The following is a 26,130-nucleotide window of genomic DNA, read 5'->3' as shown; positions in this document are numbered from 1 at the left end:
ATAGCTGCATGAAAGAATTGTCTACGCTACACATGTCATAACATACCAGCTAATCCTTCTGTGAAACCGCAGGGCAATCATTGCAGATACAACGACATGACGGCCAAAGTTCGGTTTATTTTTGATTGAATTCTTTAACTCCATACAGTGGCGAGGCTTTGGGGCAGACAGACATAAACATTTATCTATTTATTGTTGAAAATGAAAGGACAATGGCGTGCTATTTATTAACATTTATGTATCTAATGTTAAGAATGATCACTTTGGATTCACAAATCCATGTCTTCATGATTTCTATCTTTTGGTGATTGCAGGCCAAAGAAGCCCTTCGAATGAAGTACAGATATTTAGACTTGCGATTTCCAGAGATGCAACACAATCTACGACTTCGCTCAAGGACGTTGATGAAGATGCGTGAATTCTTGTGTAACCAGTGCGACTTTGTTGATGTGGAGACTCCTACTTTGTTTAAAAGGACTCCTGGGGTAAGGAATTTGTTTGTCTACATGTGATTAGAGATTAATATTTCTTATATATAGTGTGTGTATGAATAAAGATCGCTATAATTGGTGGTCGGGCTCTGCCAGCGACTAGTTTTCGATTCTGGGTGGTATTATTAGTGATGATATTAAGTGCAAACATGAAATAAAAGCAAGGATAAGGATGACGAAAGAAGCCTTTAGGACGAAGAAAACACTATTTTCTGAGATATTGAATAAAGAGTTGAGGAAAATACTCATAAAATGCTTCGCGTAGAGTATTGTACTATATAAGTCAGAAACATGAACATTACGCAAAAATGATGAAAAACGACTGGAAGCTCTTGAAATGTGGGTGTGGAGAAGAATGGAGAGAATTAGCTAGGTCGAGCGGAAAACGGATGAGAGGGTGTTAGAGATGGTGGAGGGAAAAGAACAATTTTAAATACTATTTAAAAGAGGAAGAGAAACTGGTTGGGACATTGGTTAAAAAGGAACTATATCGTGAGAGACGTGGTAGAGGGTATGATGGCAGGAAAAAGAGGGAAAGGGTGAAGGAGACTACAATTAATGGACGATATCAAAACAGAAAAATTGTACGTGAACAGGAAGTGGTTAGCGGAAGACCGTGGAGCATGGAAGGTTCTCAGTTGAGGCAAATGACATGCCAATAATGGCCGAATACCTATGATGATGAGAATGGTGGTGATTATATTACGAAGTAAAATTACAAGGAAAAATGCAATAAAGTAAAAATGTAAAATACATCTTCAATAATGTCAAAATTGAGGGATTAAGCTGGAAAGGGGAGATAGTGATGTTCGCTATGTCTCAATAGGTCTCACTAGGTGTGCTGGCATATTGTCATCTTGGAATACTGCGTCATTGGATCATCAGCAACGAATGTTTCCAATAATAGATTTATCGTTTTATTCTAGTTCGTGGCATTGGTCCCCTTTTTAGTGCTGCCATTATTTATTTATTTTATTTTATTTTTCCATGATTATTTTATAAGGAATATTTCGTGCGTCGCGTTTCAGATTACTATATACATAACTTTTCTAGCTTATTTTCTGTTGAAGATAAATTGAAATATCGGGCGTAGTATTGTTTTAACGAGAATATACTCTGTTGTTATCATTTTGGTGTTTTTATATAGTTCGTCTTTGTGTAAGTTTCATGATTTTTTTCAATGCATATTTTGTTTATATATTCTACGCTTTGAAACATGTTTTGAGGGGAAAAATGTTGTATGTTGGAAAAACGTGTTTGGAAGTTTCTGAAAGAAAGTTAAAAAGATCGTTTGTTGGCTGCCGATAATGTATGGGGTATTCACTTGCTTAACTTGTATGACTTCCCTGTCCCATACAGTTCCAGTCTGATTGTTTCAGCGGAAACATGAAACCCTTCTGCAAGCTCATCAGACGTTTGACCACTGTCCTCCTCAATGGCTGCTTTCAGGGCCTCGGCACCCAACGCGTGTGGTCGTTCACTGCAAGCTTCATCCGAAAGGCTCACATCTCCGGAACGAAATATCTGGAACCAGTACCTGGAGGTGCTTTCGTTCGCGGTATTCTCCCCAAATACCTGGCATATGCGGCAGCTGATAGACCTACTTTAAAGTCATACAGCAAACACACGCGAACACGCTGCATCGATACCCCCATTTCTCTTCGACACTAGACGAGCTATGACTGCTGTATGTGCGCAGCGTGCCTGTATTATCGAAGATCGATGGTCAGAATAACTTCCAATCGCTGGGCAGGCAGTGCGTCATTTTGTTTCTTCTCTGTGAGCGTATGATGAATGGGACGTCAAAAACGGCAAGAACTTTTCTGGTTACCTTATATTTGATCACGACTCAGTTTTCTGTCTATCATTTTCTTCGTCTAATTTTCTAGTCTAATTATGCTTTGAGTTTCAGTGTCAGACTTTTGATATTCCGATAATTACGCTATTTGGATTGTAAATCAGTGGCGGATTTAGGCCAGGGCCGGGGGGAGGGACCTAATCCCTCCCAGTTTCTTGAGTGACAAAAATAATTTAAGCTATTATTTATATATTTTTGAAAGTTTATAGTAACTCATGATGTACCTATCATAGTCTGGGTTCTGGCAGCCTCCCCAGTTTTTACCTTCTAGATCCGCCACTGTTGTAAATCCTGAAGGCTTTTGATGTTAGTATTTGTGTCTACCATTATAAGAAAAAGATTTTCTTAAAACAGTATCTCACAATGGAGAGCCTTAATTTAAAGAAACTAGAGAATGGTCAGACGACAGTGGGATACACCAGATTGAAGTGTAATATAGGTTTCTAAGTTTTTGAAGTTTTGCAATGCACTAGTATTGAGGATATATGGGCTAAAATTAGGGAAAGCAGTAAAATGTCAGCAAAAGAAAAACAGGTATGCGGAAATACATACGAACAAACCATGGTTCAACCAGGAATGCTCTAAAGCAGTGGTGTCCAATTATAATGAGCCTGAGGGCCATAACCGCCTTTACTAGTAAAGTGGACGGCCGCAGCTAATAATAATAATAAAACACTACAAAAGAAAAATATAAAAAAGGTATTTGAAATATTATCTATTCAATCTGTGACAAATGAGAGTGAATACAGAATAGCAGCGTTTACAAGGGCTGGGATATCTACATCCATTCCTATTGTTGCGAGCCGCAGGAGGTGTAAAAGAGAAGAATCTCCAAGGCAGTTTCTGAAACGATTTTTCACAATTTTCATGGTGGTAAATACACTTTCACACAAATAAGTACTATCAAACATTGACACTCTTTTCCGACCAAACTCACAGTTTTTAGGGAAAGCTGTTGCCGTGGATGCCCGAACCCTTTTTGTTGTACAGAAACGCTAAATGAATGCGTTATTTCGTTAGAAGAGTGGAAACATTAAACGAATGAATAAATATAAATGAAAATACTATCAGTAATAAAAATCGTGAATCGTGAAAGCTTTGTGGGCCGCAGAAAATGGTTTGGCGGGCCGCATGCGGCCCGCGGGCCGCCATTTGGACAGCGCTGCTCTAAAGCTAGTAGAGAAGAGAAAACAGGCAAAACTGCGTTGGCTACAAAATCCAAACGATAGAGTTGCACAAAACTGTCATTTTTGACATCAGGCGTTAAACTTAGAACAAGAAAGCTGATTTTGTGGAAGCTAAAGTTATTGAACGTAAAGGGAAGAGTAAAAACGAAAATATTCCGAACGTGTATAAAGGCATCAATGAATTTAAGAAGGGCTATCAACGTTGCGCTTATATATTAAAGAAGGCGGATAACACAATTTTCACGGATGTGGATAGTATTTTAAATAGATGGAAAGATTTCTTTAACAGTTTGCTCAAAGTGCAGTCAAAAAATAATGTGTGTGTAGAAAGTGAAATACATACAGCAGACCCGGATATTCCAGAGCCTAACTAAACAAAATTAGAAATTGCTGTAAAGAAATTAAAGAAACACAAATCTCCGAGGGTAGACAAAATTTACGCTGAGTTAATTTAAACTAGAGGTAAAAAAAAAAATGTGGGACAAAATACACAAAGTCATTCCCCTTATCCGAAACAAAGAGTTGTCACAAGACTGGAAACAATCGATCATAAGAAAGGCGACAAAACTGATTATAATAATTGTCGGGGAATATCTCTTTTGTCAACATTTATAAGATCCTGTTAGATACGTAAATGAAATTATTGAAGATTATCAGTGCAGATTTAGATGAAATCGAACAACTGTCAACCAAATTCACCAAACACTCGAAAACAAATGGGAATTGAATATCCAGGTATATCAATTATTTATTGATTTCAGAAAGGTCTACGACACGGTTAGAAGGAGAACATTCTTACAGGATTTGAAATACCAAAAAAGGTAGTTAGATTAATAAAGATGTGTTTAAATGAATCCCAAAGTAAAGTCTGTGTGGGGAAATAAATACCTGTTCAACGAGCTTTCGTGTCGAAAACAACCTGAGAAACAAGAGATGTATTGTCAGTATTATTATCAGTGTGTACGGATTGTTATTTTTATTTTTCAGGGAGCACAGGAGTTTGTTGTTCCTACTCGTTTCCCTGGACAATTCTATTCATTGGTTCAGAGTCCACAGCAGTTCAAACAATTACTAATGGTTGGTGGAATCGATCGATACTTTCAGATAGCTCGCTGTTACCGGGATGAAGGGTCCAGACCTGACAGGCAGCCAGAATTCACACAGGTGAGTTGCTAACATTGACATTACAGCCGTGTACTTGTACAGGGTAAGCTAAAAATAAACGCAAGGGATTTCATAACTATTTATTCAGTCACTTTCCTTACGTACTCCCAACAGAGCATAAAGTACGCTGTACGATCCGTTTACAGAATTATTAAAGAAATAAATGAAACGATTACTGTGTTGATTGTAAGAGTTTTCCTGTACAGTTTCAACCCCGTCTTCTGTGGCCTTGTTCGCCAGGCTGAGTCACTGACAAACACACTTAACTATTCTTTCGTATGTACAAACAATATGATAGTTTCTCTTAGGTGCTGCTTTCTATTTTCTTTATGTAACTTTTACATTTCACTTTATACAAGTCACTCATAGGCACTGCTTTCTCTTTTCTTTATGTAACTTTTACATTTCGCTTTATACAAGTCATTCATAGGCACTACTTTCTCTTTTCTTTATGTAACGTTTACATTTCAATTTATACAAGTCACTCATAGACACTGCTTTCTCTTTTCTCCATGTAACTTTTACATTTCACTTTATACAAGTCACGTGTAGGCACTGCTTTCTCTTTTCTTTATGTAACTTTTACATTTCGCTTTATACAAGTCACTCATAGGCACTGCTTTCTCTTTTCTCTATGTAACTTTTATATTTCACTTTATACAAGTCACTGATAGACACTGCTTTCTCTTTTCTCTATGTAACTTTTACATTTCGCTTTATACAATCACTCATAGACACTGCTTTCTCTTTTCTCTATGTAACTTTTACATTTCACTTTATACAAGTCACTCATAGGCACTGCTTTCTCTTTTCTCTATGTAACTTTTACATTTCACTGTATACAAGTCACGCGTAGGCACTGCTTTCTCTTTTCTTTATGTAACTTTTACATTTCGCTTTATACAAATCACTCATAGGCACAGGTTTCTCTTTTCTCTATGTAACTTTTACATTTCACTTTATACAAGTCACGCGTAGGCACTATTTTTTTTCTTTATGTAACTTTTACATTTCGCTTTATACAAGTCAAGGCCAAAAATAGTCTATCCCGTCCGTTAATCTTCTATGTAAACCGGAAGAAATTTAAATTAGCCATTTCCGGTTTCAACATTTAGTCGTCGTAGAACAGAAATGGCAATAGATAGCTACAAATGATTCTGCAACCGATTACAGTGTCTCAGAAATGTAAATATCATCGCAACCTGAAGTGGCTGAAACTTACTAGTACTTCCGGTTTCAAATCTGAGTTTCATAGACCAAAGACTGTAAGAGATATCTTTTTTTTTTTTGGTTGATTCATAGTTCCAAAAGTAGGTTCTGTCTCCTCTCTTAACCCGAACCGAAAGTGGCTTTTTGATATGGACTCAGCATCCGAGGAACAGGTTCTATCTTTGATCTTATTACTCTGTTGCAGTCAGTAGTTATAGACGTACTACATCATGTTTGAGTATTGAATTCACATAGTTTGGAAGTCTACTGTAATTTCACACTGTGAAACGAAACTCGCTTGTTGTTCTATATTTTTAATAAAAATTGAATAAAACATAAGATATTTTGAATTCTAACGTTAATTCATATAATTGCCCTGATTAATGAACAGTTGTCTTTCGGTACACTCAGTGTGTGTTTAAATATAATACTGGTCATCTGCTGCTTCGGTTCTTTTATTGTTCTGAAGAGATTTGTGTTTTCATATAATAACTTACGTGTAACTGTCCCTGTTCTGAATAGTAGAATTAATCGGAAACAGTGTTGGCTACAAAGTGGAAGATACGTTTGTAAAATGATTGGATTTTCATGTGAATGACAACTTGGTGAACAAGGCCACAGAATAAGGAGTTAAAAATTCTTATACACGCAGTCAACGAAGTAAGTGTAACTGCTTCCCATATCACCTTCATAATCTATATATTAAAATACTAGGTTTATATGTTTGTGGTCAAGAAAAGTTTATATGTTTATGGCCAATTCTTTTAACAATGATATCTCGAAAACCACAAGCTCTAGAAAGATGCAGTTTTCGCGGATCGATTACAAATTTTGTGTAGATTGTCCCGTTCTAATTGAATATTTAAAAAATATGGCCGTTATTTCTTTATTACATTTTTTAGGGGTACACTGGAAGTATTGAAGTTTTTAAAAGTGAAGTAGTAGCATATCCTACGAGTTATACATTCCAACACCACACATTTGTATACTGCATTAGTATATCTTTTCGGCGTTTGTTTCATGGCCAAGTGATATTGAAAAACGAAGGGTAACCATTTCTACAGTCTAAGATGAATCTTTTGCCTAACGAACACCATATATCACTGACATTATAATTAATTGTGTATGTAATGGGTTTGCTTATTACATACTGCCTGCAAGAAGAAGTAAAACACTGATCATACATGAATTAGAAACTCCAAGCGGAAGTAGGCTCAAATCTTGCAAACGATGCGATATTGAAAAAATGATTTTAAAAAAATCTCCCCTTATGCCGATTTTTATCAAGACTTCCTTCACTTGTGTCTGTAAAGGGACACGTACGCACAGAGTGTCTATCAATCAGGGAATTTGCAGGGTCAGGGAATTTCATTGTGTGTCAGGGAAAAAATCTTTCCCAGGCTGGGAGGGATGAAGGGAGGCCACTAAAATAGTCATAAATTACAGATAAATGAATTGGTTCGTTTGTACGTTTGTAGAATATTGTATAAGCATATGAACAATGATGAAAGCTTACAGTTCACTTTAAATGTAAGTTATTTTTCACGAATTATGCTAAGAAAAAAAGAATGACAGAGTCAGGGAAAATTATAATTTTGTCAGGGAAAGTCAGGGAATTTGATTATACTTGCTTGGTAGACACCCTGACGGATGTTGTGACGAAAAGGAGATTAATGCTCATATGTGAATAATGCGCTGTGTAGAGTGCCAGTTCAACTAGTTAGATTAAATCTGAGTCAATTAATGTACAGAAGTTCTTTGAAAACTAATTTTGAAATAAATAAAGAGAAGTAAAATAGTTCAAAATAGTTCATATTCCTTTAAATCTTTTTGTCTTGCCTATATAACTCTCCATACAGTATCTCACTGGGTCCTGTTTTTTCATTGGGGGTCAGTGTAGTAGCTCTTAAATTGAGTAATATTCTTTTACCAACGTTTTGGACAGTTTTAACGTTCATTTGTATTTTACCAGGAGTGAGTCCGTCTTTTTTTCCCCCGATGTTTCTGTTGTTTTTCGTTCTGTTTTATTCTCTGTAAACAAGACTTTAGGGGAGAACCGAAAGCTAGGAAGTACAAAGGATTTTCAGGAATCACAGTTACAAATAAGTAAAATAATTTTGTGCAATTTGCCGAAGACCATACATTTCTTCTGAAGTTATTATAAATAAAAAGAGAAAATAACTTATAGTAAAGAAATATGTATCTTTGCTGGTGATTGTATGGTGTAATATCAATACCTCAAACCAGCTATAAAAATAATATTGCTTGTATACTGCTTGGACAGACTGTGGAGTAATTGTGAAATCGCTGCCATGTTTCCTGTAGTTGATGGTTATATGTCTGGCAATGGATAATTGACTGCAGGACATGTATTTGTGAACTGGTTGTTATTCACTTGTAATATACTCCTGTGAAGATATTCTAAGACATGATTGAAGAAAAGTTGGGCTTATGTACGAGGGTAAATCAAAAATTAACCGCAATGTAGCTGTAACTATCATAGACTTTCAGCACAATACGGCAAGAGTGTCTTGAAAATGAAATGAAATGAAATCTTTGAGTTTTACGTCCCACGGTTATGCCGGTTAGACTAAAGGAGACGGTGATGATGAGAGGTGAGTGAAATGGTGGAATGAAGAAAGTGGGAGGAAACGGGAGAACCCCGAGAAAACCCACGAGCACGGTGTTTGTCCACCACAAAGTTCACTTGGCGGGGGCTGGGATCGAACCCGGGACACTAAGCACCAGAGGTGAACGCTCTACCACTGAGCCCCCCCCCCCGCAAGAGTGTCTTGTCGCAACGGAGTGCCTACGAATGGATTGAAAAATTCAAAAATGGTCGCACAAGTGTTGCGCACGAAGAAGGAGCCATAGATGGTCTTCCGGTTCCTTCCTCGTGCGTAACATTTGTGCGACGATTTTTGTATCAATTCATGGATTTCATGAATGGATTGCGGCCCCTAATACGAGTATACTTTCCGACCACAAAAACCGGGTCACTGCTCGTGGTTCCTCTTTGATGCAAACTTCTAATGGAGCGGCCATGATCTATCTGCAACAAAAGGAACACAAATAGAGGAATTAGGATCAAACTTTTATTGCATGACCACAAGAGCATAACAATAAAATAAACGAGGACAGAGGTCAGTATGAGCAATATAAGTAAAGTTATAGCTACATTGCGGATAACTTTTTGACTTGCCCTCGTATTTATCCAAGTGAAATAATCCTATGAGCGACTCCTGCTTTCTTCGCCAGTCGCTCCATATACAATGCACATCCAAGTCCAATAACTTAAATACCTATGGTTTATTCCCGATTAGCTAATAAGAGATCAAAACAAGTTTCCTCCCCACCATGCTTACGTTTATGTGGTTTGATAAACGTGAAGTTTCGTGTTCCTCTTTCCACTACCAGTCCCTGCACGCGAAGAAATGGGAATGTGTATAAATATATCTAAAGAATTAATTATAACTTTCTATAATGGCTATATATATATATATATTAAAACAACTTTATTACATTTATCTGTATTAGTGAGATAAGTAACACATCTCTTAGTATAATAATAAATTTAAATGAACAGTTGTCTTCTCGGTAGTCAGGGCTTAGAAATGATGTCGAAATTACAAGCGATGACCGGATTGGGAATTGAATGGGTACTTTCTGTATTCATACAATAATTTCATATTAATATGATATCCAGGAGGAAACGTTATCTGTATGGGGAAAGTATGAGAGCGCTAACATTATAATGGCGGAACTTGAAAAGTAAGAAAAACAACGCGTGTCTCTTTTAAATAGGTGTTCTTACATTAAAAACAAAGATAGAGGGATAAAAGAAAAAAAAAGATGTATCTAGGTTTCTTTAGGTTTAGATTTCCAACAGCATTGGTTTGATTCAAACCTCTTTTGATTCTTAAATGAAAGAATTATTAAAATCAACTTCATAACGAATACGTTCTTGTATCTAGAAATTCAATTTTAGAAATACGACTAAACTCAAATCATTTTCAAATAAATAATAGCCAAAATGTTTGTTTAAAGATAAAATAATAAATAAATAAATAAATAAAAGAATAAAAATTGCAGTTGTTGGTAGCGAGGTTTGATAGTAGATAAAAGGAACAGCAATGTCTTCTCAACATCAGGTACAGACGAATTGCAGTAATAACTTAAATTTTTACACAATACTTTCTTTTTTAAACAGTTTCCCCTTCTGTCAAGATTAGCATCTTGTTTCTCCCCTTCTGTAATATCAAAGAGATGAGGTGGAGACGAGTTTATTTTGATTGTGTGTCAGCTTACCTGGGATGAATAGTAATTGTTCATATCTAATACTATCATTATGACACGAGTTTATGATATGAAGTTTAGTTGGCTATGGCTTACCTAATGATTTGATAGAATGCATATTAAATACTAACCAAAGCTGTACTCATGTAAAGCACCCAGATGGTAAATCTCACGATGAACGTTTCAGGAAAGAATTAGTGCCTTCTTCTTCATGGATCTTTTCAGAAATCAACGCTGCTAGACGATTTCAACACATTCAAAATGTGCAAGTTATTTTTTACTGTGAAGGATAATCAATAACGAAGCAGTTTTTGAAGGCAACTCTTTGTTGAAACATTGACGCTGAGATTTACTATCTGGGTGCATTTGGAGATTACAACTTTGATTGGTGTGTGTCCTACTATTCAAATATACCAAAAATATATACTGTATATTTTTAAAAATACATAAGCTGGCAAGAAAGCACATCATTGAAATATGAAAAGTGCTTTCTTAAAGCTCTGCGAAGTTCTCTAAATTCCTGTTATTTTTGTTTCTCATGAAATTTTTGCAAGAACTTAAAATTATTAGTTTTTTTTTCTTTCTTTCTTTCTTTCTTTTTTAGTTGGATATTGAGATGTCGTTTGTAGACAGGGATGGTATTCTCGCAGTGGTGGAAGAGCTACTTGTTTATAGTTGGCCTTCGGAGCTAGGAAAGATTTCTTCTCCTTTCACGAGAATGACTTATCAACAAGCGATAGAAGATTATGGATCAGACAAGCCTGATATTAGGTTTTCCATGAAAGTAAGTTCTTAGAATGTAGATACGTTCATATGTTCTTCAGAATTAAAACTAAAGGATAGCTTACCTTTGCTTACCCAGAAATACTCAAGTTATAATTTAACCATGAACGTTTTCGATTAAAGAAAAAACGGTTCTCGGCACAGGTATTTAAAAAAAAAAAAAAAAAAAAAAAAAAACTAATAGTGCTTGTAGACCTGTATCCTGTTGTTTACCTTTCTCTGTATATCATAACTCATGTATTTCCTATATGTAGTCTGTCAACGAAATTTCCATTATAGGACTTCTTAAGTTAAAATTACAGATTTAAGATTTGTTCATTAATTATATTAGGGGTTTCAAGACGCATAAGTTTTCTCAGCATAGGTATGATTAGCAGTAAAGTAAGAACACAGTTTTCAAATTTATAACTCAGAAGTCACCAGAATTCTGTAGCACAGTTTAAGTTTCGTCAATTTTCTTCGATCAATTGCTTTTACTACTGACGTGAAATGGATCACAGGGGAAAGTGAATACTGGGGAGAAAAGAAGTGTGTATATATAATGTAGGACCTCATTTTTACTCTTCAATATTAGTAATTTTATTCACACACTGGTAATAACTGTTCTACGTGGTGAAAGCGTGAAAAGAATAAAGTATTACATCGTATCTTCGTACTGTGTACAATATAAATGCAGGATGGAGTGATGGGAGATTTTGATTTGTATATATATATATATATATATATATATATATATATATATATATATATATATATATATATATATATATATATATATATATATATACTAGCCTTTGGCTAGCTAGCTGGGGGCTCAGTCCCACAGACCACCGCGTTTGTTCGGCCTACGGCCTCGCATTACTTATGTATCAGCCTTTTCAAGAGTGAATTTCGCGCATTTACTCTTTAATTACATTTCCTGAATTTGGCCAAGCTGGGGGCTTCGCCCCCTGATCCCCACGCTCACTCGGCCTACGGCCTCGTACATCTTAAACTCACAATACTACCGAATTTCAAGTTTCTTTTCCTATTTCAACTATCTAAAAGATAAGACTTTGTATCTCAAGAAAACGCCCTTTAAAAATAACGGGAATTTCTTCATGCCCCTTTTAGACCCCTTAAAAACTAAAAATATTCACTTTTGGCAATCTTCATTTGGGTTAGTCCCGGAAGGCTACAATCATGCCAAATTTCATCATTCTAATCCTACCGGAAGTAACACTAACGGAAACGTATAAGCAGATCGAATTTTAAGAGTTTATTCCAATTCCAAGTACCTAAAATGTGAGATTAAAGGTTAAAAAGAAAGTTCCATTTAAATAGCATGGGGAATTTCTTTATCACCCCTTTAGACCCCCTAAAACTTAAAAATATTCACTTTTGGAAATTTTCCTGTCGGTTAGTCCCGAAAAGCTACAATCATGTCAAATTTAATCATTGTAGCCCTACAGGAAGTAATTCTGAGGTGTAATTTTGTGGTGTAAAAGGTGTCCATATAAATAACGTGGAGAAGATTTTTCAGTTTCCCATAAAACCACTCTAAAGTTGGAAATTTTTATTTTTGGTGATTTATTTTGGTAACGCTAACAAAAGTGTACAAGCATTCCAAACTTCAAGTTTTTATTCTAATTTCAAGTACCTAAACGTGGGATTGTAGGTCTAAAAAAAAAGACCATTTAAATAACATAGGAAATTTCTTCATGCCTCCTTTAGACCCCCTAAAAATTAAAAATATTCAGTTTTGACAACTTTTCTGTGGGTTAGACCCGGAAAGCTACAATCAGTCCAAATTTCAGCTTCTCACGTCAACCGGAAGTACCCCTTTATTTTATGTCAGTTCATATAGCTTTATATATATAGTTAAGATATATTTAAGCTGACAAGATTGTAACGATGCTATTTTCAGAATTGCGAAACAATAGGTTCAACACTAAACAAGAACTGTCGAAGCTGTTAGGATCTCTCTTGTGTAGTTCACAGCATTCTGCATGGCGCCATTTTGTTTCAATGAGTTTGTCATGCTACAATTTGGAAAGAATATTGTTTCAAGATTTACATTTCCATCCTTATAAAATCCTCAACTCAGGTATTTATTGCGTGAGCTGACGGAATCTTATTATGACGTATAAGTTACCGTTGGATTCTAGTCTTGCACTTCTAAACAATCATTGTTATTGTAAAATGATTTTGCTGCAAATGGACATTTTTGCCTGACCCAATGTAACATTATATCGAATATTAAAGGTGGCACATTTTCTTTTATCGAGAGAGGAAATTACTCAGGAGTTCTTGCACGATGTGACGCCACATAGAAGAAAGCTTATGAGAAAGGGACAACTGGAAATTTTTGGGTCACTTTTAATAAAAAAGTTCCGCGCTGATGAAATCTTTCATTGTACACTCATGTCCAAAATGATTTTCGCATATCTATAACTGTCTTCTTGTAAGAATATAACTTGATAATGATTTTGCAGGGTACTTTAAATACTGATACTATGTGTATAATCGGGAAATGTATATTTGTGGTAAATTTCATAGGAAAAGAATTATAAATAAATAAAAAAAAAAATAGAGTGAGTAAAACAAAATGTTGTTAAATGGACAAGAAAGTTTTATTTTCGTTTTATTGTTCTTATTTACTGCTCGTTTGACATGAAATTTGCCACATACATGTCTTTACCGATTATACACATACTAACATTTTAAGAAATACCGGGCGAATTCGTTATCAAATTATATTCCTACAACAACATATTTATAGACATGCGACAATAATTTTGGACATGAGTGTACATACATACCAAATTGACATGGAGACGAATAAGTTGTTGACATAAGTACAATGAATAAAAATAAACAGGTAAGATTTTTTTTTTCAAATACAACTAATTGAAAAGCTTCTAAGAATTTTATCAAACATATAGTTATAAATAATTGGAGCTCATTCCGTATTAGTTTGCGACAACGCAACACAAAATTTGAATTTTATTTTGCAATTTTCGATTACAATATCACATACTGATTTTGCGGTCCCCTCAGTCATGGGCACCCGAAGAGGAAGGCAGGTTGGGGCTCGAGCCCCCCTGGCTCACGAAAATGTATGACATTTGTTAAGATTTTCTTATTACAAATAAAAAAAATACCAAACGTAATATAGCAACCAGAGATTTGAACCCCCCTAGAAAATTTTCCTCGGGCGCCCATGCCCTCAGTGACAAAAATTTTGAGTTTGCGATCGATAGCTCCGCATTTTGTTTTTTGTTCAAAGATTCACCACCAAAAGTACTTAATACATAGTTTGCATTGCGTTGTATTTGCAGACTTTGTGAAGATTGATGCGGAATAAGGCCCCCAAGTATAGACTTAAGTTAGAAGCATATATAAATAGGCAGACGTGCACCCAAAACTTTTTCTTGTGGGTTGGGATCCAAAATCGAAAATACATTCCACACTTTTTCAAGTTTCATATTTGTACTAATACATGTGTTCTAATATAATACGTCACTAATACTTTAATGCAGTAAATTATACTAAATGGGGCCTAATACAAACTAGGAATGCAATGTATATACCCGATTGCAATGAAATGAGCTGAGCGAGCTTAAACTACGTAATCAGGAAGCGTTTTTCGGTGATTATTCCTCGATGGTACATCGGATTTTTGATTTCGACCTATGTTCTCACTCAACACGACATACTCTATCAGCGTGCTAAGTTTGGTTGAGATCGGCCAAACGGTCTAGGAGGAAGCGTTTTTCGGTGATTATTCCTCGATGGTACATCGGATTTTTGATTTCGACCTATGTTGTCACTCAGCACGACATACTCTATCAGCGTTCTAAGTTTGATTGAGATCGGCCAAACGGTCTAGGAGGAAGCGTTTTTCGGTGATTATTCCTCGATGGTACATCGGATTTTTGATTTCGACCTATGTTGTCACTCAGCACGACATACTCTATCAGCGTTCTAAGTTTGGTTGAGATCGGCCAAACGGTCTAGGAGGAAGCGTTTTTCGGTCATTATTCCTCGATGGTACATCGGATTTTTGATTTCGACCTACGTTGTCACTCAGCACGACATACTCTATCAGCGTGCTAAGTTTGGTTGAGATCGGCCAAACGGTCTAGGAGGAGTTCGCGGACAACCAAACGGCTAACCCGAGTATAAGAGCTTCGCTTCGCTCAGCTCAATAAAATTATCTCACTTTATTGTACTGAAAGCATTACCAAAGTAGCATTTTTTTTTAATTAACTGTGGTACTTCTGCTTTCGAATATTGACATTTTCCCTAAGTTATACATATATTTCTAAAGAAACATGTCAAGTCTAACCTTTCCAAATTTTAACACAAGACATTCAATAGAGATCGTGAATAAATGGGGATCGAGAATGTCCTGAAGTAAGGCTATACAAAACCTGGATTTAACAGGTAGCTATTGTGAAGCTACAAGGTTATTTACAAGGCTCTACGTCTATGTAATGTTAAACTAATGTTATTCTACAGCTGGAAAAATAATAAGTAATTTTTAAGTACTATCACCCATGTTCTCAGAATGAAAAAAATGATAGATCCAAAAAGAAAATCCGCATTTGATTGATTTAATTCCAACTTTAGACAAGAATGCAGCGCATTTTAAAGAGAAGAGAGTTTGAACAAGAGTGTGCATGTATTGTTGAATGTATTCTTTCACTAAAGTCATACGCAAGGGGGAAAAAAATTCCAACCCTGTTCCGAAAGTTTTATATGTTCGTGTCGAAGCTCTAATTTGCTGAGTGATATTTTGCCTTCAGACGAATCACGAATGATCGAGTAGACAGTCTCGATGCGTTTGCAACCGTAAAGAAAGAAAAAGATACCGCACGAAGAGAGAAAAAACGTCTATCCCCGTGGTATTAGGCTTTTGAAAATCCAAACGTTGCTTTTCAACACCTTTATTTATTTATTTATTTATTTATTTATTTTTATTTTCATAAAGGGAGTTGTGTAATACTTATTTCACAAAGAGAGGAGAAAAATATTTCATTTTGGCTTGACAACTACGAATATTTAGAACTTAACTCTTTTGCTGCCACCTTGATTTCAGTACTCCAACCCAATGTGCCACCTACTTTTGCAACATTTAGCCTTTTGCAACAAACTAGCTACATCTAGGGGAAACCAAGCACAATACAGAAAATGACCAGGCTAACACTGTGTGCCACCAGAGTATAAAAGCTCTATACCTGCTAAAGGTCTGAACGGGCCGGAATTTTTAGCCCGGCCCCGGCCCAGCCCGTGAATTTATAATGTGAGGCCGGCCCCGAGTCCGAAATATGTTTTAGCATTTAGACCCGAGCCCGGCCCGAGGTCGTGCGATAATCAAATGACCCCGAAATAAGCCCGAATTACAGAAACTTAATCATTAACGCAAAATTGTATTTTTATTTACAGCAATAAGAGGTTTAATTTTGCAGTTGTGCTTTACAAGTTCTCCAGAAAGAACGGTGCAATAAATATCGTTCTACAGTATATTTACAAAGTAGGCCCGAGAAGTATGGTTATATATTTAAAAATTTACTGCCCGGCTCGGGTCCGAAGTGTTATATGTTTTATAGGTCCGAGGGCTCGAACCGAGTCCGTGCAGACTTCTAATACCTGCGTGCCATTTTACAGAGAAAGTCTACGATGAGAACTACCTCTTGACGCCAAATGGCGTCAATGGCACACAGCAATAGGTATGAATGACGCCATATAGCGTCAAGTGGCAGTGAACGAGTTAAATGCTTCTCCGTTTTTCAGGTAAACGTTTTGTATCTTCAAAATAATATTACGAGAGTCATTTGATAAGTCATTAGAAAATCCGAAAGATGACACTCTTAGTATCAAAAATGGTTTGCTTTTAGAAAGCGTTATTTCTCATTAGACTGTTGTTAAAGTTACAGCTATATCCGTCACGTAGTTTCATTGTTAAAGTCGATTGAAGAGACAAATTTGTGTTCATTTAAACAAATGGAAAGACATGAGTTTCCTGCGGTTGTTAAACAATTCTGTTTAAAAGGTTTAACACCGAAAGAGATCAAAGCCGAGTTGGATGAAGTTCATAGCACATCTGCTCCTGTGTTTGCTACTGTTTACAACTGGGTAAATGAGTTTAAACGTGGCTGTGCATCCGCAAATGATGAATTGAAACGTGGCCATATGTCCAGTGGAAGTGACTTCCTCCGAAATGAATGACAAAATCCACGATATAATTTTGAGTGACTGACGAATCAAAGTGCGCGAAATAATTGAGGCCACAGGCATATCACAAGGTACAGTGTTTTCAATTTTGCATGAAAAATTGGGTTTGAATTTTTTGGGGGCAAGATGGGTGCCGCGTTTGCTCTCAGTGGAAAATAAACGCAATTATGTGATCGATTCGGAGGCTAGTTTGGCGCTCTTTCGTCGCAATAATCCCGATGAGTTTCTGCGTCGATACATAACAATTGACGAGACATGAATACACTACTACACTCCAGAAACAAAGCAACAGAGTCTAAACAGTGGCTTTTTAAAGACGATCCAGCTTCAAAGAAGACGGTGAAATCGGCCGACAAGATTATGGTCACAGTTTTATTTTTGGAGATGCACGCGGAAGCATCTACATCGTTACGTGGGAAAAGGATAACCGATGAATGGAGAGAGTATTATGCGTCATTATTGTACCGGTTGAGAGAGGAAATCAAGAAAAAACGTCTTCACTTGGCAAAGAAAAAAAAAATTCTTCCATGAAAACAAGTTTAAATTGCAAAAATTATGGAATTAAAATTCGAATTATTACATCCACCGTATCCACAAGATTTGGCTCCCAATGACTTTGTTTTGTTTCCAAACTTGAAGAAATAGTTCGGCGGAAAATGATTCACGTCGATCAAGAAGGTCATCGCCCAACCAGATGCCTATTTTGAGGACCTTCCAAAGTCGTACTTTTTGGACGGCTTTGGAAAAGTTAAAGAAACACTATGAAAAATGTGTTGAGCTTAAAGGAGATTATGTTGAAAAACAAAAACAAAAAATCTTCCCAAAACAATTTTTTAAATATCTTTTTCTATGGACTTCTCGAACGACCCTCGTAGTTTTAATCAAAACACGTTTCAAATTAAAGATTTTTTTTCTAAATTTTTAGACCTAATTAGGTGTCTACAGACAATGATTATCGATCACTGGTGCGTTGTGAATGTGTATGTTATTGTGTGCAAAAAAATAGTGTTGCCGGCGAGACAATATAGAACTCGTCCAATAGGTACAGATATACCGTTTGGAGACGAAACTGTATTGTCACGATTCTTTACGAAAGTAGACAGCATCAAATTTTACCTCGCGGGCAATAGCGGGGTAAATCATGAAATTTACGTCCATAATGACAGTATGAAGGCTCAATGAGAAAGCGCTCACCTCTCAGGTTCCAAGGATAGTTTGTTCGTTCGATTCTAGGTCATATTATGTAAATTTGTGGTGGACAACATCGTAATCATGGGGTTTTCTACGAGTTCTTCCTTTTATTTCCATCTTCTCACTTCAAAGTTTGTTTCACCATCATCACTTTGTTCACTCCTCATCTGTCTTCTTTAGCCTTCAAGGCATATGCATGAGATGATAAATAGAGACCCCATTTCATGTTAGCGTAATGCAGCCTGTTGTATTTCCTGAATCACTTTTCACTGGCCACACCTTGGGCACTGATAGAACTTTCTTGTGAGTGGAACATAAATATTTTCATATGTAAATTCATCGGTGCAAGTAATAATCTAATATGCAGAAATAATTTTGCTTTATCCTTAAAAAAATAACTAAATAAGTAAAAAAAAAAAAAAAAAAATAAAAATAAATAAATAAATAAATAAAAAATTAAGTACAAAAATATATATAAAAAAAATGAGTGATTGTTTCCCATCTGTATCTGAAAGCACTAAGATTAATCTTGAAAACAAGGATTGTCTTGCAGGAAGCACTGGGTTATTTGGGACAATTATCTGCCTACAGACAATACGTGCGAGCTGCAGGTCTTTTCGATAGAGTTAAATCACGTGAACAAGGCTGGGTTCATTCTTTCTCTCTTGTGTGACTTAGACGAAAGAATTCGTCTCTGTACGAGTACTCATGAATTATTATTACTCTGAAAAAAAAAAAAAAATCCAGTACTTAGAAACAATACACATTTCAAAACGTGAGCGAATATATATATATATGTGTGAGACATGTATCACATGTGTTGCGAGGTTTTTAGTTGGAAGAAAGATGTAGGCTATACATGATTAACTAACTAATTCTATGGCCTATGAGTTTAATGCCGCGTTCACAAAAGCTCTCCTCTACTGACTTCTATCCTTAGCCAACTGGATCCAGTTGCTATATATAAGTACCCAAAGCAAATAATGTGAGTAAAATGCGCATATGAAAATTTTCATCCATGTCTGTAGATGTAATGACCAGGAGTGTACAAGCATTCTATACAATATATACAGCCATGCGCGCACAATGAAGACAACTGAATGCATATTTTGTGACTATAGTACTATTAGGATAATATTGTATTTCCACTGACTATTTTTAATGAACAACGTAAAATGCAGATCTTAAAATACATTATTTTGTTATTTAGGTCTCGAATGAACGTGGATAGAAAAATGAAGTAAGAAAAAAAGTCAAAGAGGAGAAGACTTGATAAGATAATAAATACAAAAACTGCAATTAATGTAGAGAAAAGTCAATACATCCTCTACACCAGGGGCGGATTCAGGACGGACTTCTGGGGGGGGGGGCGGTGGGTTGTAATACTGATACTTAGAGCTACTTTTCAGAGCGTCAAACTCGGGGATGGGTTTTATTTATATATAAAATTTTTAAAAAGTTTCCTCTTCTGGGGGGGGGGGGCGATCGCCCCCCCCTGGATCCGCCCCTGCTCTACACGAAAGAAAAAAATGTAATGCTAGAGAGGGAAAATGCAGCTGGAGAAATGTGACATTGCGTTAAAACGAGCAAGAGCCGCAGCAAATACAATGCATTTAAGCTACAGAACTATGCCATCATCTCGCAAGAAGAAAGTTTTTAGAGAAGTTGAGTAGATTCTATCGAAATGTTTCACTCCTGGGTAGATAAAATGTTTAATAAGAGGTAAGAAGAACATACGATGGAGTGCAGAGAATGTTGTCACCGGTTTGGCTTTAAGAGCGCTGTCTCCAAAAGCTGATGCTTACCTCTGGGGAAAGAAAATTATTCATGTTGTTCTACATTTCAGAAGTGGATCAAAAGTTTCAAATGTAATCCTGGCATCTTCAAAGAAGTTTTATGCTTATTAAAGACAAAGTCAGCTGCATTCAATTCGTTGGAAAAATTAACAGTTTTCTCATCCGATGAAATGCATTTAGGTGAACGGATTTGCTATGATTCCACTGACGAAATAATTCTTGCTCTCCATAGTAAGTGGTTTATGCAGCAAATGGAAGCTACCAATATTCTTTGATTTCAAAACATCAATGGGTAGTAGCTGCAGGACAAACAATTCCTCAGTTTGTTACAAACAATTCTAAGCAACGTAGAGGATGCTGGAATGTAGATGACTGCTGTAATATGTGACATGGGAGGAAAAATCTCAAAAGTAATGACGGAGTAGCGACTTCAAGAACCTTTCTCTAGGAATCTAGGATGAATCTAGGAAGTCTTCTTCATGTATCATATCTTCTGAATCTCCTCAGCAACTAGTTACTCGGTGAGGAAACAACTCTTTGAGATGCGACTAAAATAACACGAAAGCTGATTAAATATCTACTAATTAACTAGTTTCACATCGCACGGCTCAGTTATTAAAATATTTTTTTCCATAAGGGTAAGAGAAGTTATTTTGTAGAATTGGTAAATGATGTTTTTTTATTTTAAACTCAAGGATTTCAAAAGATAAAAAATCACTTTTGAGCAGTGGATTCAGCATCAAGTTAAAAAGTCAAGAAAATACTTAACGGAGTTTTCTGGGTGTTTGTTCAAACAGGAGAATTGGAAACAGAAAGACATATTTTTTCAGAGAGGATTTGTAATTTCAATGAAATCGCTTTTAGGGCTTTCAAAAAGACTTTTACTTTTCCAGAAAGGATTTGTAATTTTTAAACAAATCGCTTTTTGAGGAAATGGCAACTAAGAAACTGATATATATATATATATATATATATATATATATATATATATATATATATATATATATATATATATATATATATATATATATATATATATATATATATATATATATATAATATGTCCCCTTCAGAGAAAAATACAAGTTCGGGGTGAGGAAGCGGGGAACAGGAGGATGTAGTTGTTGCCCTCTGAAAACTTCTACGATAGTTTATTACTCTCCAAAGGCAAACTTTTTCTCAGAGTTGCCAGGTATATGGTGAATGCCATGTTTGTGTGAAATCCAAAGAAATGCTCCCTTCTGATCATTTGGAGGAAGGAGATGCTGTAAATCAAGCTTCAGTGACACCTGACACATGACTAGCCAGCAGTTAAAGAGCAGAGAAATTCCGTCTTAGTCTTTAGAATGAAGGACGAAAAAAAAAGTGTTTAAAAAACTTATCAATGAATATATTGTATTTGAGAGTAAATATGTTATTCATTTTGCTATAGTTTAATTTATTAGACTACAGGGAAAATCTGGAGAGATTGCTTGAAAAAATAAATACAAATTATTTGACACATTTTTCAGTCTCGATACTTACAAATTATTTGACACATTTTTCAGTCTCGATACTTCCATAGCCAGAAAATAAAATTATAAATCAATTTACCTCGCATCACCATTGAATTTATACTTCTTGCAGCTAGCATTCATTATCGACTCAAACAACTTTTTATTATTATTATTATTATTATTATTATTATTATTATTATTATTATTATTATTATTATTATTATTATTATTATTAATCATCATCATCATCTCTTATATTTTAGTTTAAAGTAGTTTTAAACGTAAAAATTTGAAAAGATTTGTGATTACTGTCCTTCATGCTGATTACCCGTTTGTTAATTTCGTAGCTTTCTTCCTGAAAAAGAATATAATCATGGCTTATTACCTAAAGGAATTAACTGTTATTTTTATAATTCCCAAAACTTTCTTACAGCACTTAAGAACATTAATGATGGAAATGCAAATATGGGGATAATTTACACAAAACTGAAAGGGTAGTTACTAGGATACGTAATATAGGATGTAGTTGAAATATGAATGCAAATGTTTGCTTTTGATTGGTCAGAACAGGAAATTGTCAACAAATCTTTATCTTATCGTCTAACAGCTGCCCAGTTTTTAAAGGAAGTTTTTCCAAACATTTTTTTAAATAGTTTGTTTTGTTAACAAAATTTCAATAACGAATTGCCAATGGTTATTCAAAGTTAAAATACAACCTCCTTTCTTTTTTAGTATCGGATCGAAATACTTGTAATTACGGTTATGAAAGAACTATCCAACAACTTACGAACGTGAGCGATTTGACCCAAAATTATTTATTTCAGTTGCAGTTATGTTTGGCTATTAAGGGCAAATTTAAGGGCAATTGATCAGATTTGACTCGGAATCTGAACAAATTTTAGACTGCTTAAAATTATATACAAATTAATAGAAATACTTATCACGCATACAAATAAGCAGTAGAATTTAGTAATAAACGGAATGAGACATTCTGAAAGATTAGTGAAAAACAGAAATTAAAAAAACTCGAGCAGAAACAGAAAGGTAACAATCAAATGATATTTCTGTTCATACTCTAAATATATGCCCTTTAACATACAAACTATATATTTACTAACATTCGGATATAGGAAATAAATGACAAATTAAGAGTACTTTTTAAAAATGCTCACTTTTTAAAGGATGAACAAAGAAGGATTAAGAATGGAATACAATCCAAGCAATTACATACATTATAACCACCCCACCTGCAGCAATAAAAATATTCTTTCTTTAATTTCAGCCATCATATCTTAATCATATATCTCTTTATCTTAATATACACTACTTTTTTCGATTATGGAGTGGTGCTTTGTTGATGAATAACGAAAAGTAATTAGAAAACTTTTTCGAGTTCATCTTTTTTAGGTTATGTTGTTTAAATTTGCGGCTCACACAAAACGAAAGAGCTAGACTAAATCATAACTAATGGGAAAGGCCAGGCCGATAGCCAGCCCAAAAATGTGTGTGTGTGTGTGTGTGGGGGGGGGGGGGTAGAAATTAGGGAGGCCCGATCCAACCATATTATAGTTCATTTGCAAACTTACCGTGAACATTTTAGGGGTCCGGCCCTCCTAGACCCCCTTGGATAAATATAAAATAACTAAGAGGAACTTACGATAGAGCAAAACCCGTGCAACGATCTGACGAACAGCTATGTCTAATAAATGTAATGTAAAGAGTTCTCTAAAGAACTTTCTTACCACACGACCGGGATCAAGACATACTTTTTTTTTGGGGGGGGGTCTTAGAAAATATTTTGCATTTATCTATTTCAATTGCGTCACAATGCTTTTATAGATAATAGATTTAGCTGAGGATATTATTATTAATTAATATTCTTATGTATAAGTTCATATGTAGAGAGGTGAGAAAACTTGCGATTGTTGGACATCATCAAAATGCCACTAGACTAGACTTCACATTGTTTCCTTTGTTGGCATCTTACATGTATACTTTTATCTCAAGTCCAAATACCTGCTTACATTTTATGACATAAAATGAGGAAGAAAGTGGCTCAAGCTTTTCTAAGTGCCGGTCCCAGTATTTGTCTGATATGAAAAAGGAAAACAGGAAGAGTTTGGGCATTTGGTATCCAACATAGAGGCGGGAACTCGGTCAAATGAAATGAAAAAGTTGCAGTTAGTATTCTTTGTTTTTTCTATATTGTAGGATACTTTTTATGGATGAATTGTCAATAAATGACAAGATAATCTTTTATCTTGAAGCACGAATGGATACACACTTAAAAAAAAGTTCACTGGGAGGACTTAAAACAAGCTCTAAATTATCGTGAAATGAGAGAGTATTCTTCACAAATGTGAACCAGTAGCTATGTGATAAATGTGAAACAGATTGTATCAAGTGCCATGTTGAGAATGGACAATGCACACACCTAACACTACATCCTTTGCTTCGTTTTCTCCAAGACCCTTCCATTTCAAGAAATAGAGTTAGTTGTGTGTTCGTATATATAAGACTGGCCACCCTGAAAAAAATCTTCACAGCCGGGAGCGGGTGGAGAAACTCAGCTGGAAGGGTCGCGAAGACCGAATTCCGTAGACTTGCAACCTCCTGAGATGCGGATTATATATATATATATATATATTGACTTCAGAATTGAATCACGATTGTTCAAAGATTTGTTCCTTCACGAATTAAAGTACTTAGGATCTTTTATAATAATCGTGCTGGTTTTGAATTCCGGAATAGGTTTTGGGCTTTTAATTTTAACATGGAATTCAAATAACATACCATTAGGAAGAAGCACTTCAGTAAAAGAAGATGCTATAGTTTCTAGCAATGTTCCAGGGCTGGAACAAGACTGCGAAAAAAACTTTCTAAATTTTGTTGTACCTGACCTATGTATTGACATAGTGGGCAACGTTTCACCTATGCAAGTGCAGGAGGATGTAGAAGTCGAATTGTTAAGTGAGGAAATATTGCACAGATCATACCAATAATGAGAGTGTTCTATCAAATACTGTAAAATACCTTGTCGAGTATACTGTTTTCAAGTGTCGTGGCATTGACAATTCATAGGGTGCTTCAAGAGAAATGTCAATAAACAAATACAGAGACTGGGGTAGCGTCATCTCACGAGGAAGGTTTGCAGTTCTATCAATGGAATGGCTTCAAAAGATTTTGGACTTTGAGGTATTGTTTGCTGCCTTTCATCACTGTAGCATTTTCAATGTGCAAAAATGTTATGAAAACTTTATATTCAGAAATAAGTTTAAAATATCCCAAACTTAATGCAAAAATGATTGAAACATAAGTGAATACAAGGACATTTCTTCGTGTGAGACATCTTAATCAAAAATTCAAAGCACAATGAGTTCTCGGCTTCTGCAACTTCTTCTGGAGGCTGAAATTAGAACTAGCATCAGCTTTCCCTATCAATACTCAAGAAAGAATAAAGGCAAGTGGACCATTATATTCCTTTATATTTATTATAATATAGCAATTTATCTTTTATTTGTAGTGTTAGAAGTAGTAATATTTTTCTCTTTATGTTGTCAAAAAAAGAAAAAAAAAGAGAAAAATATTTGGAACACGCTCGGAATGGGAAAAGAAAAATGTATGCTAAAGCAGAAGACGCGATGCAGATTTCTTCTCTTCCGTGTAACGTCACGCATCCAGCAATCAAGCCCATTTCAAATCACATAGGTGCCACTGCACCTGACCATTTAGCCATGTATACTAAATGATGTTACTGTGAAAACAAAATAGCATCGTTACAACTTTGCCAGAAATACACAAATCAAAATCTCCCGTTATTCGAGGCCATCCTATATAAGCCACTGTTAAAGCTAGATTCTAGCGTGGGTTTCTAAATAAATAAATAAGCAAACATATTTTGTAGGACAGGAAAACCACAACTATGATACTCAAAGAGTGAAAAAGTGTCTGCCTGGACCGGGACTCGAACTCGGGACCTCCGGCATACCGTGCCGATACGTTAACCACTATGCCACCCACTCAGCCACTATCTCTCTCTTATTCTCGAGTTCAGTGCTCTCCACTCGGACCACGGGGGTTGTATCAGAAACCCCTGCTGTGCTTGGACAATCCTTGTGTCCGTATAGCGAGCACCTGTTACAGTTGTAATTTCATATAGATATGAATGAAAGAGTGGCCCGAGTGGAGAGAACCGACCTCGAGAATAAAAGAGTGAGTGACTGTTCTGGGAAGCAGAAGCAAAACTAGGTGACGTAGTGGTTAACGCATCAGCATGGTATGCCGGAGGTCCCGGGTTCGAGTCTTGGTGCAGCCAGTTACTTTTCACTCTTTGTGTATTATAGAATTCATATCTACAGAGAATTGGTATGCGTTAAACATCGGTTTCCTCTTTCATTGATATCTATACACCTATGAGGTTGATCATTAATAAGTAACGCC

The 26,130-nt window shown here is 35.7% G+C and overlaps 1 protein-coding gene across 3 annotated transcripts in view; it reads left to right on the top strand.

The window, feature by feature from the left end:
- Window positions 1-26,130, top strand: part of AspRS-m (aspartyl-tRNA synthetase, mitochondrial) — a 221,311-nt gene that overhangs the window by 175,547 nt on the left and 19,634 nt on the right. For all 3 annotated transcript variants that reach the window (XM_081764284.1, XM_081764283.1, XM_081764285.1), the window contains exons 5-7: window positions 315-485; window positions 4,524-4,700; window positions 10,810-10,989. In XM_081764284.1, coding sequence (XP_081620410.1) covers window positions 315-485; window positions 4,524-4,700; window positions 10,810-10,989 — 528 coding nt within the window. The remainder of the gene's footprint in view (window positions 1-314; window positions 486-4,523; window positions 4,701-10,809; window positions 10,990-26,130) is intronic.

This window comes from Thermobia domestica, chromosome 7 (assembly GCF_964235325.1).
Source record: "Thermobia domestica chromosome 7, izTheDome1.hap1.1, whole genome shotgun sequence".
Classification (NCBI taxonomy): domain Eukaryota; kingdom Metazoa; phylum Arthropoda; class Insecta; order Zygentoma; family Lepismatidae; genus Thermobia; species Thermobia domestica.
This window is presented reverse-complemented; position numbering and strand designations above follow the sequence as displayed.